This window comes from Branchiostoma floridae, chromosome 10, assembly GCF_000003815.2.
Source record: "Branchiostoma floridae strain S238N-H82 chromosome 10, Bfl_VNyyK, whole genome shotgun sequence".
NCBI lineage: Eukaryota > Metazoa > Chordata > Leptocardii > Amphioxiformes > Branchiostomatidae > Branchiostoma > Branchiostoma floridae.
The window spans coordinates 19048069-19063928 of NC_049988.1; the positions used below are offsets into that span (position 1 = coordinate 19048069).

The 15860-nt window shown below is 40.3% G+C and overlaps 2 protein-coding genes across 2 annotated transcripts; both read right to left on the reverse strand.

Moving 5' to 3' along the window:
* Positions 1 to 5235, reverse strand: LOC118425052 (post-GPI attachment to proteins factor 3-like). Its single transcript, XM_035833868.1, has 7 exons — positions 5088 to 5235; positions 3260 to 3412; positions 2774 to 2836; positions 2576 to 2637; positions 2102 to 2235; positions 1203 to 1407; positions 1 to 119 (listed from the first exon to the last, which is right to left on the reverse strand). The coding sequence occupies exons 1-7, from the start codon at positions 5223 to 5225 to the stop codon at positions 62 to 64; spliced, it is 813 nt and encodes a 270-aa protein (XP_035689761.1). The 5' UTR covers positions 5226 to 5235; the 3' UTR covers positions 1 to 61.
* Positions 5236 to 8621: 3386 nt separating this feature from the next.
* LOC118425053 (post-GPI attachment to proteins factor 3-like) lies at positions 8622 to 14968 on the reverse strand. Its single transcript, XM_035833869.1, has 10 exons — positions 14951 to 14968; positions 14519 to 14658; positions 14175 to 14190; positions 13926 to 14078; positions 12159 to 12311; positions 10650 to 10712; positions 10445 to 10506; positions 10070 to 10197; positions 9440 to 9644; positions 8622 to 9094 (listed from the first exon to the last, which is right to left on the reverse strand). Exons 1-10 carry the CDS (start codon positions 14966 to 14968, stop codon positions 9037 to 9039), a joined length of 996 nt encoding a protein of 331 aa, XP_035689762.1. The 3' UTR covers positions 8622 to 9036.
* Between the last annotated feature and the right edge of the window lie 892 nt (positions 14969 to 15860).

The window sequence follows — 15860 nt, forward strand, 5'->3', positions numbered from 1 at the left end:
ATATATATATATATCAATATAAGAAATGGTGGAAAAACATCCAAATCTCTTGCATAGTCCTTTACACAGCTGTATCCTCTGCTTCCCTCAACAAGTACAGGCTCTCATCTATGAAGAAACTGTGAAAAAGACAGTAACTGTTGTATTTGAAAGAGACATTTTAGTTGTAGTTGTGATGAAAATGTGACGAAAGTATCCTTCAAGACAAAAATTTGGTATTTTCCAAAAACATCTTTGTATCAATTGTCCACAGTGTGCTCTTTGTGGGACACATTAGCATCTGACCTAGCCTAGGAAAGTACATGTAGTTCTCTCCGGCATTCATTATATACTATATACAGTCGCTTCTTGCTCTGATATTCATTATACAATATACATATTGCTTCTCTGCTGTGCGGTCTGGGATCACGGACTACATTAACATCTGGAATTGTCCAAATTTTGGACACAGGCGCTGATTGGTCCCTACACATGAGCGAATTATGGAAAAGATTCAAGCGATCATTTGAACAGGCGTTCCAACACTCAAAATGCCCTTCGTCCGGTTGCGGGAGGGTCTTTTGCCATCGAACGAGTGCTCACGAACCCATTCTTGATTTGCTCATTAACTGACATTACCACTGAACGGTTCGAAAGTGCAGGTCTCCGCAGACGGATAGCAGAAGCAAACATAGGAGCGAACTACTACCCGGATGGTACCCAGGCTACATCAGACCACGACGCATAAAGAACTCCTAACATGGGGGAATCCTTCTGCAAAGTAAAAGCCCCTTGTGAATTTATTTGACTCACCAAATAGCACACAATAGACAGTTGATTTAAAGAATACTATTAATGTTTTTAGAAAAGTCGGAATTCTCACCTGACTGATAGTGACAGAGGAAATTTTATTTCGTTGGCACTTCAGGACCAAGCAGGAATTTCTGATTAGATTATACATATTAGTGCGGATAGCATGTAATACCACTACTATCATTAAAAAGTTGTTATAGTATTTCACAGCATTTGGGTCTTTTTATAGTGCAAAATAGTAGTGTTAGTAGTAGAAATGTTTCAGCACCAAGGACAGGCATAATGCATAAAAAAACTTCTGGCTAAATTGGGTAGGAATTTCCCGATCAGCCTCGTAACCTCTGCTTCGCCTATTGGGTCAGTAATCAAATCAACAAATCAAATCTAAAATAAAGTAGATAAAATCTTACCTGTAACACAATGGTACGACCGGCACTGTCCCAGCATGCCACAGCGAGTGGGCGTCAAACGTCCACCAAATCGGAGGAAAGTCCCCCAGTTCTAGCAGCAACAGGCAGTTGATGGACAATATCGTAGCGATGATCTTCCACATGTACCTTCGCTGTTGCACATTTGTGAAAGCGAACCCCAGCCAACAGAAGGCATTGAGCTGACCTATAGAAAAAAAATAGGGGAATGTTTAACAAAGGAGGTTAAAAAAATCACCTTTTTTTAACCTCCTTCGTTTAACTAATAAAATGATGCTCACTTACATCGAGTACCGTAGGCGCATCCTCACTAGTTAGCTCCAAACAACATTTGCAGTCAGACATGCAAAAGCTAGTCTGTTCAGTGTAATATAAGCTGCTACTGCCGCACCACCTGCCTGCAAAGCCGGTGTGTTATGGCCAAAGGTGGTCATACCGGCTATTTATGTCATACATGTGACGCGAAAACGTTCGATACCGGTGTTCCGGACCGGGCCATAACTTCCGTATCGTACAGGTTCGAAAGGCGTATGACACGGGTTCCATTCGAATGAATCAAACTGTTTCGAGCGGGCCGAGTGCGGCGCCATCGAAAGTATGAATACCCGATTCGGATATTGGAACATTACTGTTGCAACACTTTTTGTTTGAGGGCAACAAATTTGTTCAACCAGAAGTTGCGCATTTCGCATCAAAACAGGTTTTTTTTTCAGGCGGGTATGACATAAATAAAATACAACACGGTATATTCCGCATCACCCTCAGTCCCAGCCAGGTCGGGCTGGTACCTCGGGTGATACGGAATACACCGCATTGTATTATATTTTATATATATATATATATATATATATATAAACGGATACCTTAAGTTGGTTACGTACCCACTGTCACGTTGGCCACCATGTTGTAGCCATAGTCAAACTTAACGAAGGCCATGTAGAACACATGGGTGCTGAACAAGACTGCAAGGAGGGTTCCAAATATGGCGGACTCTTCGAAACCATTAAACCTGGATAAAAGAAGTTGGTTCAAAGAATTGTTTCATTGCATCTTGTCACATCTTGATTTTGCTTGGGAGAGTGGTACGTTCGTTGTCTCCTCACAAGAGTCAAGTCATGTCCAAAATATGACCTGACAAACTATTAGCAAAAATCAAAAATGCACAAACACACACATATACACATACACACCACATACACACACACACACACACCACACACACACATGTACACACACACACACAATGTACACACACACACAAAGACACACACACACACAAAGACACAACACACACACACAAAGACACACACAAAAAAAACACAGTCACACATTTAAACAATTACCAAGTTACTTACCTGGTAAAAAACATAAAGAGTTGGAACACCACTAGTGAAGTAGCACAGAAGTAGTCCATTTTCTGGTGAACAAAATTTGAATATTTAGGAAATACATCTAGAACAAAAAGCTTTCATTTTTTTTCAGAAACGATTTTCAAAATATGTGTGTGCTTGGATGAAACAGGGAAAAAAAGACGTGTGCTTCAAAAGTTATACCTCGGTCCAAGAAAAGTCCCTGGCGTGAAAAACAGCAGACCAAAACCAAGCGTTGATGGAAACCTGAAACCAAGAATAATAATAAGAAATGAAATGAAACTTGATGACTACTTAAAATCATATGTATGTCTTCTCTAGTTCTTGTACTAAATATGCTTACTTGCACTTGGCTATGTCCTTCCAGATGATGGTCATATTTATGAATAATGCTGTACAGAAGTAAATTTTTTTTGTACAGTATTCACTTTATTTAGTGTACAGGAATGGTTCTGAAATTTTCAATTGAAAAACGAAAGAAAAGAAAAATCACATTAACCATTACTGGTTACTTATCTATCTTCAGCTTTGACAGATGTTAGGAGCATTTGAAACACACCTGGGTCGCTTTTGGAAATTTTAGAGTCGGTTTAGTTTTGCTCAGAACTAAATCAGATCCCAGGCAAATTTGGCAGAAACCAATTCATGTGACAAAAATATAAGACTTACTGCAGCTAGCCAGTGGACCACACTGTACATTTTAGCATGACTGGGCACTCTTTTTCTGAACACCCCTATCATCACAACATGGCCCAGTCCGTTCAGGATGGAGAAGAGAACTGATGCTGGCTCCTGGATGCCGAGCACTCGGACAAACGGCCACTGGAAATTTAAAAAAATGGAAAGGAGCAATGATTTTAGTGGGTATAGTGTTCGCCTTGCATTCGGTAGGTCGTGAGTTCGATCCCCGGCCGAGTCATACCAAAGACTCTAAAAATGGTACATGCTGCTTTCTCTGCTGAGCACTCAGCACTAATGAGGAAGAGTATGGAAGTTAAGCACATCACTACCAGCGGATCAGCCCCTTGCTGTAGTGACTTGCACAAATGTGTGGCCTAAGGGCTTCGAAGTGGAGATGGGCGCCACCCTACGCATCCGTAGATGCATGGGCAAACTTTAACTTTTTAACTTTAATGATTTTATGATATATTGTTGATGATTACTATGAACAATAACTATTCACATTCAAATGCTAACTAAGCTAAGCTAAAGTTGCCATACATCACATTGTGGTGCGTAGGCCCGGCACCTATCTCCGTTTCAAAGCCCTGGGTCACACATATAGGTCACTACAGCAGGGGGCTAGTCCACTGGTAGTGAACTGTGTTTAGCTTCCATACTCTTCTCCTTACTTAGTAGAGATAGAAGTATACAAAGGACAACTACACACAGCTTGGATGCAGGTCATCCAGATTCAGAACGGTTCAGTACCATGGATGGGACAGTTGTGAATGTGTTCAGTACCATGGACAGGGCAGTTGTGAAGGTGTTCAGTACCATAGACAGGGCAGTTGTGAAGGTGTTTGGTACAATGGATGGGAAAGTTGTGAATGTGTTCAGTACCATGGACAGAACAGTTTGGAAAGTGTTCAGTACCATGGACAGGACAGTTTGGAAAGTGTTCAGCACCATGGACAGGACAGTTTGGAAAATGTGTAGTACCATGGACAGGACAGTTTGGAAAGTGTTCAGCACCATGGACAGGACAGTTTGGAAAGTGTTCAGCACCATGGACAGGACAGTTTGGAAAGTGTTCAGTATCATGAACAGAACAGTTTGGAAAGTGTTCAGTACCATGGACAGGGCAGTTTGGAAGGTGTTCAGTACTATGGACAGGGCAGTTTGGAAGGTGTTCAGTACCATGGACAGAGCAGTTTGGAAGGTGTTCAGTACCATGCACAGGACAGTTTGGAAGGTGTTCAGTACCAAGGACCATGGACAGTTTGGAAGGTGTTCAGTACCATGGACAGGGCAGTTTGGAAAGTGTTTAGTACCATGGACAGGACAGTTGTGAAGGTGTTCAGTACCAAAGATAGGACAGTTTGGAAGATGTTCAGTACCATGGACAGGGCAGTTTGGAAGGTGTTCAGTACCATGGACAGGGCAGTTTGGGAGGTGTTCAACACCATGGACAGGACAGTTTGGAAGGTGTTCAGCACCATGGACAGAGCAGTTTGGAAGGTGTTCAGTACCCTGGACAGGGCATTTGTGAAGGTGTTCAGTACCATGGACAGGGCAGTTGGTCTGTCTATGTGTTTGGAAGGTGTTCAGCACCAAGAACAGGGCAGCTGGCATGTGTGTATGTGTGCCTGAACACATAGGTGTGTGTGTGTGGATATACATGTATGTGTTTGGATGGCGTTCAGCACAAAGGATTGGCCTGTTTGCCTAACAGCGTGTCCTTAACTTAAGCCTTTCCGTTCTGGATTCCAAATTGTGAATTCTTCATTCTTTCTTTCCCTGCAATCTCACACAATCTCAACAAAATCGCTCACACCTTTCCATAAAACTGTGGTATTTCCCCCCTCGGGTCAGACAGCTGAATTTCCTCCACAGTTCTCCACATACAGCCGTATCTACACTCCTCCTCACACCGCCAGCCTAGCAGAGACATGTAGGCAGGCTGCTCATGCATAAACCTTTCCAGATTCCGTCCTGTATGGGGAAGGAAGAACCCACCTGAAGGTTCCTTGTTGATGGACTGCGAACACTCAACCTTCAAACAGTTAGCTGGACAAGCTAGTTATAGGCGGCTAGCGCTGTTGACTGCTAGAATTAAGAAGTTAAAGTGATTCTATATTATAGTTTGCAGACATGTAGCATACGGCCAAGGGTCTGTAAAATGTAAAACATACATACTAGGGATAAACAAGTCCACTAGCCCTATTGTCCAGGGCAAGTGAAAGTGCTGTTCGGGCAAGTGCATGTCCTACCACACTTGTCCGATCGGGCAAGTAAGATTTTTCCATTGATTTTAGTGCAATTTTGATATACTTGTTACTTTTTACAGTCATGACATCAAGCAATTGTCTACAGAGAATTCCATTGCTTGAAGTGAAAATGCATATACTAGTAACAGTGACATTTGAATTTTGGGCAAGTGAAAAATTGGTTCGGGCAAGTACATTTTTTATGTGCTTGCCCGATAGGACAAGTGGATTTTAGAAAACTTGTTCAACCCTGCATACAAAACTCAAACACCAGAATACCTGTGCAGTTGTTCTTCCAGCAGCTGAACAGACATCCCTGGTAAGGCCAGGATCTGTCACCAAAGGATGCAAAGGATCCTGGGAGTGACCAGAAGAGACAGAGCAATCCCAGCATGCCTTGCATTCTTGGCAGGACAACCCTGAGGAAATATTGTTAACGCAAGTTCACCTTCATCCACAGGTTAACCCATATCCGTTATTTGCAAAAGTTGGCTAGTTAGTGTTATCAAATCGCCGAATGATGCAATAACTGTAACGCAAGTTCACCTTTATCCGCGGCATAACCTTTATCCGTTGTTATCAAAAACGGTATTTTAGGAAAATCAAGTCAATGGACGGTGGTTTCAAACTGCATAAAAATATTGTATCTTTAAAAATATTGCACCGTCTGTTGACTTCACATCCCTAGATACCCTGTTTGAAGAAATGACGGATATAGGTTACCTCGCGGATAAAGGTGATCTAGCGTTAACAATGTAGCAATTTGAATGCACCGTTCGTTGATTCAATACCACTAGAAAAATAACGGATATAGGTTACCCTGCGGATGAAGGTGACCTAGTGGTACTGAATGGTCAGGTTACAGCTTTCTAGTATAAATCAAAAGTTTTCAAAAAAAGTAACTTGAACTGGTATATAACGTTAGTTCACCTTTATCCGCGGGGTAACCTATATCCGTTGTAATGCTAAATCCAGGGATATCAAATCGATGGACGGTAGTTTCAAATTATACTATTTTTGAAATATTGCAGTTTGAAACCATTATCTGTCGACTTGATATCCCTAAATACATTGTTCTTAAAAAGAACGGGTACAGCTTACCCTATGGATAAAGGTGAACTAGCGTTACAACAATTAAAACAGCAAAAAAACAGATCAAGCACAATCCCTCCCTGGGACCTGTACAAACAATACCATCCTTTGCATGAAAGTTCATCTGTGTTGGTAGAATACATTTGAATTGCACTTCACATCCAACACTGGAATCAACACTGTAGGGACTTACCCCTCTAAATTTTCGGATGAACTCCGTCGACCTCATTTACAGAATGAATGACCCTTCTATGTCCAGCAGCGATGTCAGGATCACACCGCTTTTGCAGATGCTGAGAAGCCAGAGTTACAAGCCAGAGCAAGGATATAGCAAAACGAAGGGGACAACATCTTGAAAAAACTGTTCTTCTTTTTTCTTTATTCTCCATTGTGTAAAGGGAACCTCTGTGACATATATAACTGTTCTAGAACAATGACGTCACAATGTAAGAGGTCAAGTAAGGTCAGAACAAAAAGCCCTGTAAACTAAGGCACCATGTACTGATGTATTATGCACTGGAAAGGTATATTATTATACATGTACATGTAAGTGAGAGCTTCAAGAACTTGTGTCATTTAGCTTCTGGCCACTGAAGGAGTTATTTGCAACAAAACCGATTTGGCGGACTGGCTGAATATATAAAAGTTCAGAAACTTGAACTACCCTGTATGTGGCTCCAGATGTCTTACTGAGGGATGACTGTGGTGCGATAGATGTCGGTTAGCTGAGTCCACTCTACTATATAGGCCAAACCAATTTAATTTGTTAGTTCTCAGAATCAACAAATGGTTCGATCTTTTTGAGTGACGTTTTTACCTCCATGAAATGTCATGGAGGTTATATTTTACCCCGCGTTTGTGTGTCTGTGTGTTTGTGTGTGTGTAAACAAGATAACTCAAGAACGGCTGGGTGGATTGGTTTCATACTTAGTGTGTTGGTAGTGTGTGACGAAAGCTGGAAATGATTAGATTTTGGGCCCCCTAGCAACTCCCCTTGGTGCTGCAGCGCAACTTCCGGTTTTGCTATCTCGGTGTTCTGAACATGCTATGGTCACGATTTTTAAGTGTTAGATAGCTCTTGTGCTCAGGAAGAAATGACATAAGTTTGGGCCCCCTAGCATCTAGTTTGGGGATAGCAGGGGCATTTTTGTCAAAAACTTCTGACGAGGATAACTCAAGAAGGGAACAACGGATTTTCATGGTTTTTGGTATGTAGGTACCTTAGACAATGTTGTACAAGATAAGATACTAATTATGCAAATCAGGAATACATTTGCATAATTAATGAGAATATTCTATCATAGCAGTTTTTTCAATGTATCTCTTGTCACTGACGTGATATGGTCGTGACATTTAAGTGGTAGATAGCTTTTAGCGACATAAAAATGTGGGGCAAGTTTCAGTCCCCTGACATTTAATTGCGGAACTGCAGGGGCGTTTTTGTCAAGACACTCCAAAGCGGATAACTGCAGAAAGGAACGACGGATTGCCTGCATTTTAGGCATGCAGGTAGCTTAGGCAAAGATGTTCACAATGATATGCATGCTATGCAAATGAGGACTTAACTTGCATAATTAATGAGGAAATTGTATAGTTCCATTGTTTTCAATAACTGGACCTCAATACACGTAACACATGTTAATTATGATAGGTGGAATATAAGCAGATACCAAATATGGTAATGAGGAACTTATTTGCATAATTTATGTAAAAATTCAAAACCGCTTTATGATCAATAATGGGAATTTTATAATTGTGACATGTGTACGTTAGTCAATGATAAAAACACCATGCATGAATTATGTTGATGTGTTGGTCAATTGCCTGAAATTTACGAAAGCTCTAAATTTTCATGGAGGTATGAGGTCGCCGAACTCTAGTTATAAATATTTCCATTTGATTATGCAACTAAGGTCATTTGATTTGCATAATTTGTCTCAGAACATATCAGATCTTGTATTGATTTGAAAAGAATTTAATATCTTTACATTAGATTATTTTTAATTTGTTTGTCAAATAGACACACTATATCACTAAGTCTTCAACTTGACATTGAAGTTGACATTTTACTTTGATTGTCATCACAATATACAAGTAGAAAAATCATAGAAAACATTCAATTTTTGCATCATGATTGCTTATAACACTGCATATATAACGATAGTTAACCTTTATCCGCGGGGTGACCTTTATCCGTTGCCTTTAAGAACAGCACATCTAGGAGTATTAGGTCTGCGGAAAGTTGTTCAAATTTGCAATATTTTCGAAATGTTCCAAAACCACTGTCCGTCGCATTATATTCCTAAATTCGCTTTTTTTTTTTACAAAGAACGGATATAGGTTACCCTCAGATAAAGGTGAACCAGCGTTATATGATATTATGTAAAAATGGGTAGACAACATCCAAATCTCTTGCATAGTCTTCTATACATCTTTCTCCTCTGCTTCTCTCAACAAGTACAGGTTCTCATCTATAAGGAAACTGTGAAAAAGACAAAAGACAGTTTAACAGAAAAGAGACATTTTAGTTGTACCTGTGAGAAAAATGTGATCACACTATTGTTCATGATACGTGAAAATTTGGTATCTTCTGAAAACATGTGTGTATTTATTGTAAGGCGATTTTAAGATTACATATTATATATGTTTTCAGACAAGTCAGAATTCTTATGTACAACATAGGAAATTGCACGATGTACAGCATGGTTGAAAACTTTAAAAAATTTTCAGAACAGCCGAAAATTAATGCGCACGCCGATGTCATCCATATAATCAAATCAACATGGCCTAAAATAAAGTACACGAAATCAAAATGACAAGAACCTACCTGTACCACAATGGTACGACCGGCGCTGTCCCAGCATGCCACAGCGAGTGGGCATCAAACGTCCACCATATTGGAGGAAAGTCGCCCAGTTCTAACAGCAACAATAAGTTGATGGACAGAATTGTGGCGATGCACTTCCACATGTACCTTCGCTGTCGCACGTTTTTGAAAGCGAACCCCAGCCAACAGAAGGCATTGAGCTGTCCTATAGAAAAAATATCATTGATAGGAGAATGTCTAACTATTGATTCAGATTTATTGTTCTTTGGTTGGAATACAACATGTAAAAAAAAAAAAAATACCACATGAGGTGTGCCAACAGAACACAGTTGATAAAATCTAACATTAATAAACATTGATTATGTTCACAATAAAACATGTTATATTTCGTACTAAAAGATTAAAACTAGTGAAAATGTAACAACAAAACTTTAAAAGGATAATGTGTATTAGGTACTTTTCCCAAAATGTGAAAAAGAAAGCTTAATAAAATACAACGGGTAGGCACAATACTTCCATACTATGTCTTACTATTATATCGTAATCCCTTATATAGTGGAAGTAATAACCCTACCATAACATTCTCATGAAAAACCATTTGTAACCCTTGGTACTTAGCAGGAAACTTACCCACTGCCACGTTGGCCATCATGTTGTAGCCATAGTCAAACTTAACAAAGCCAAGGTAGTACACATGGCCGCTGAACAGGGCTGCAAGGAGGGCCCCAAACATGGCGGACTCTTTAAAACCACCAAACCTGGAGAAAAAAAATTGATATAAAGAATTGTAGAGATTCCACCTTATACATAGTATATCTCATCAAAATGTGTCACTTTTTTTAAAGTTTGGGTGAGGAAAACTTTTGTCAGGGCCACAATATGACAAACTTTTGACAAAACTTAAACACACAGACAAAGACACACATATGCGCACAAGTACACACACACACACACACAAACACATATATATACACACACACATTTATACAAATACAAGTTACTTACCTGGTAAACCACATGAACAGTTGAAAAACCACTAGTGAAGTAGCACAGAAGTAGTCCATTTTCTGGTGAAAAAAAGATTTGAACATTTATGATATATAGAACAAAAAGCTTTCATTTTTCCAGCAACAGATGGTCAAAATATAACAGTTATGTGTACTTGGATGGAATAGGACAAAAAGATGTGTATGTACTTTAAAATTTATACCTCAGTCCAAGAAAAGTCCCTGGTGTGAAAAACAGCAGACCAAAACCAAGCATTGATGGAAATCTGAAACCAAGTAAAATTGAATGGAAATTGTGACATTTTATTTCATGTCAACTTGTAACAGAAGTATTCACTTTAGTTATGGTTACAAGAATGGTGCTAAGTTTCATATTTTCACTTGAAAGAAACAGCTAACTCAAGGACCTCTATCAGATTAAGTAAACTGGTGTTACATTTACTAATCTACCTTGAGTTTGACCAGATATTGAGAGTATAGGCAACCCACCTTGGTTGCAGGGCTCCAGACTAACTTTTTGACCTAGGAGCACTGTGCTCCTAACCCTGAAAACTTAGGAGCACCAGCAAAAATCTAGGAGCACCACTATAAAAATTGGTAGTAGAAGCAAAAAATCTAATAATCATTGTTGATAACCTGGAATAGCATATTTTAATACAGTAATATAAAAGAAAAGAACATAATGTTGCTTTAAATATGGTGAAAGGCCTACATTGATGTGGTGGTTCTTGGGGGGGATAGGAGGACAAATCACATAATTTTTTGCTACAGACGGCTGCTTTACTCAGACTCGACTCTTGTTCTTCCAGCCTTGTCAGGCATGACTGTTGATGAACAAGTTTTAAATGTCCAAAAATGAGTTAATCATAAGGATTATCAAAATTAACTGATTAATCCCAAATTACCATTTAAATCGAAAACAATAAACCACAAATAAGTATAAAAAGACAAGTGTGTGACAAAATGGGTGAAATTGAACTGAAAATGGAAATAATGCAGGCCGCTCTCCAACACCAAGATTGTACCTCAAGAATGTTTGCTTTCAACCCTACCATTTTCTTTATAAAGGCCTACTTGTTGACTGTCACAGGGGCTGCAACATTGTTGTCTAAAAAGTCATGTTACATATTAGTTTTGTTACTGGACCACCACTTACCGTGCTGTCATAGCATATCATACTATACCAAGGAGGTTATTTCCTATACATGAAATCTCCTTGGACAAATCAAACTATACATCTTATGTATGCTCTCAAATTTTCCTATCTGTTTGGTCAAAGGGAATGAATAAAGGTCCAGTGGAAATACATTCTTAAACCTCCTTGGTACATGTAATTGAAGACAGTACAGACACATGGCAGACCTTAATGAGGTGTGACCCCCCTGCTGACCATCCCTGTCAGGGGAAGAAACTGACACCTGGCAGGGACAGCCTTCTCCTGCGCAAAATCTACTTGGCTGGATGATAAATGATGATTAATTGTAAGAGGTCGCACTGTGCGACTGTGGTTACAGATCTGGTCGCATCAGGGGAATTCTACTCGCATATGCGACTAACTTGGTCGCAGTCAGGAGCCCTGCGTTGCCTTACAAAATTTTAGAGCTGATCTAGTTTTGTGTACGAAAAAGTGACAGAAACCTGGTCAAACCAACCATAGACTGGTTAACAGTTTACAAATCACATAAGAATATATGACAGTGGTTCAGACTTACCACAGCTAACCAGTGGACAACACTGTTCATTTTAGCATGGCTGGGCACTCTTCTCCTGAACACCCCTATCATCACAACATGGCCCAGTCCGTTCAGGATGGAGAAGAGCACTGATGCCGGCTCCTGGATGCCGAGTACTCGGACAAACGGCCACTGGAATAAAGAATGAAATTGGAGCAATGATTTTATGATATGTTATTGATGATTACTGTGAACAACAATCGTTCACATTCAAATGCTAACTACAAGCTCTAATGTGCTTGGAGGGTGTTCAGTAACAAGGACAAGTAAATTAGCCCGTGTGTGTATGCATACATGTACATGTATGTGTGTGTGTGTTTGGCGGGTGTTCTATATCAAGGTCAAGTCTGTTGGCCTGTGTATGTGTGTTTTAAAGGTGTTCAGGCCAAGTAAGAGTATGTTGGACTGTTTGTGTGTATGTAAGGTGTTCAGCACCAAGGAAAGGGCTGGTGGCCTGTGTGTGTGTGTGTGTGTGTGTGTGTGTTTGGAAAGCATTCAGCACCAAGGACAGGGCTATTAACCCGTGTGAGGGTTTGGACGGTATTCAGCACCAAGGACAAGTTTGTTGGCCCATGTGTGTTCGAAATGTGTTCAGCACCATGGACAGGGCTGAATGTGTGTGTGTGTGTTTGGAAGGTGTTCAGTACCAAAGACAGGCCTCTTTGCCTAGCTGTTTATGTGTGTTTAGAAGGCGCTTAGCACCAAGGACATTGCTATTGGCCTTTGTATGTGTGCTTGGTATTCAGCACCAAGGACAGAACTGTTGGCGTGTGCGTGCATATGTATGTGCGTGTGATTTTTTTGGGATAGTGTTCAGCTCCAAGGACAGCTCAGTTTGCATGTGTGTGTGTGTGTGTGTGTGTGTGTGTGTGTGTGTGAGCCTTTGAATGTAGGTGTGCTTATGTGTGTGTGTTTTGCAGGGGTTCAGCACCAAGGACAGGCATGATTGTGCCTGTGTGTTCAAGCCTTTTATTATATGGCAGTTTATTCTTTCAGTTTACCAAATTGCACATTCTTTCTTTCCCTGCAGTCTTAAAAGTCTTTAAAAAATCACTGAGCCTTAAAATGGGCACGAAAAACAACTTGAAGGCAAAATCGCCAGCACCTTTCCATAAAACTGCCATACTTTGCCCCAAGGTTCAGCCTGTATCTGCAGGTGCAAGGCAGTTGGCCTGTGTATGTTTGAATATATGTGTGTGCAAATGTGTGTTTGAAAGGTGTTCAGCACCAAGGACAGGAGTCTTGGCCTGTGTGTTCACGCCTATATTCTTCTAGCTTTCTAAATTGCGAACTCTTCATCCTTTCTTTCGCTGCAATCTCAAGAGTCATCAACAAATTGCCGAGCCTTAAAATGTGTATGAAAAACAAAACAAAACTGCCCCACCTTTCCATAAAACTGTGGCACTTCACCCCAGGGTTCAGTCTGTATCTGCTCCAAAGTTCTCCACATACAGCCGTACTTACACTCCTCCTCACACCGCCAGCCGAGTAGTGACATGTACAGGGCCGCTGGCTTGTGTGTGTGTGTGTGTGTGTATGTGTCTGAATACATCATGTGTGTGTATGTGTGTTTGGAACGAAGGTATTCAGCACCAAGGACAGGCCTCTTGGCCTTTGTGTTCACGCCTATATTCTGCCTGCTTTCCAAATTGCAAATTCCATTCTTTCCCTGCAGTCTCTAAAGTTTTCAGCCGATTGCTAGGTGCCTTAAACTGCGCATGAAAACAAAAACAAACCCAAACTCACCTTTCCATAAAACTGCGGCACTTCACCCCTGGGTTCAGCCTGTATCTGCTCCACAGTTCTCCACATACAGCCGTACTTACACTCCTCCTCACACCACCAACCCAGCAGGGACATGTACAGGGCAGTTGGCCTGTGTGTGTGTTTGACTCCGCCCTGTACAGGGAATGAAGGAAGAGATGAATGAATGAAAAAGAACTCAAGTAAGAAAAGGTGAATGGATGAGAAAAAGAATGCAATCACAGCTATAACCTCTCCAGACTCTGCTCTGTATGGGGAAGGAAGGAGGGGATGAATGTATGAAATGATACAGGAAGAAAAGGAATGATGGAAGAAAATAACAATTGAATAGATGAAAAATAAATGCAGGAAAAAATTTAGACATTTTGAGTAAACAGTACCAGTCTTTGCCTAGGAATGAGCAATCACGACATAAGCATTCTGCTGCATTTGACCCACTGTTCTCCAAGGAAGGTGTCCCAGTTGCATAATGTGACAGAGGCACAGTTAAAAGTTGTACAGTTAAAAATTTGTGGCCTAAGTCCATTGTTTTTTCTTGTGTAGGAAATCACCCTTAAATGCCTAGTTGGCAATACCTGTGCAGTTGTTCTTCCAGCAGCTGGACAGACATCTCTGGAAGGGTCTGGATCTGTCTCCCCAGGAAGCAAAGGATCCTGGGAGGGACCAGAGGAGACAGAGCAATCCCAGAAGGCCTTGCATTCTCTGCTGGAAGACCCTGATGAGGAAACATTGTTACTGATTGGTCAGTTCACAGCTTGCCAATGAGTCAAAAGTTTACAAAAAAGTAACTTTAACTTGCATATCAACTAATCAACACAGCAAAAACACAGACCAAGCACAATAATGGCTTGCCATAGAAACAATCATCATCTCATCATCATCATCATTCACTGTGTTCTGCATCTACAGTCTTTGAAAATTTGAAACAATACCACCCTCTAAATTAGTAGTCTCTTCCATTGACCCCATGACCTGGACTGTCATGACTGACTAATAACTAGTTTTACCAACTCTAACTCTACCATCTTGCCACTCACATCCTGTTACTCACAGACACATACCAACCCAAACAAACAAACATGAACAGACACACCAAGAACATAGACTCCATACAACTGTGCATCTATTTGGCAGTCTCATTATTCTATTGTCAGAAAGAATCATTTAGAAGATTTGGATTACATGTAGGTACAACTAATATTTGAATTACAATGATTATTTCACAAAATACAATGTTGTATGACAGGCAATTCTTTGAATATTTGTATCTGTCTATATTAGCTAACATTATAATGTACGATAAATTCTATTTGGCACATCAACAATGAACAAAGGTGTACATTGCACTCAGCTCGATACTAGTCCAATTCTATTCATGATTTACATGTTTGATCGGTAGGCAGTACTCAGTCTGATGATTTACCATTTAACTTAAAGCCTTTAAGCATTTAGCTTAAAGAATGTTAAGTTTGTAGTACATATATTAGTTACAAGTACATGTATCACACAGAAATCCCAGAGTTTTTGTATCTTATAATCTACTTAGTGTCAACCCTTGTGACAGAGGAAGCTGGCGAGCTACCATCAAGCCCCCTCATCAACGTGCAAGCCCGTCTAACCCCCAATGGGATGGGGAACAACAGACGTTAAACTGGAGAGTGAGTGAGTGAGTGTACTTCAGTTCCATACAAAATCATGAAGTCTTCAGTTGCGTTTGTCTCAGCTGTTCTCTGCAGTCGTCAATCAGGAAACTGAAACAAAAATTAAACACGGAAGTTCAGATTCTGGGGAAATACATATACAAAACCTATTCTTAGAGTATTTATTGTGAATAAGCTAATGATGCCTACCTGAAACATTGAAGCTTCAATTTTTGTGACATGATCTTATAAAATATGCTACACATAGTGTACATGC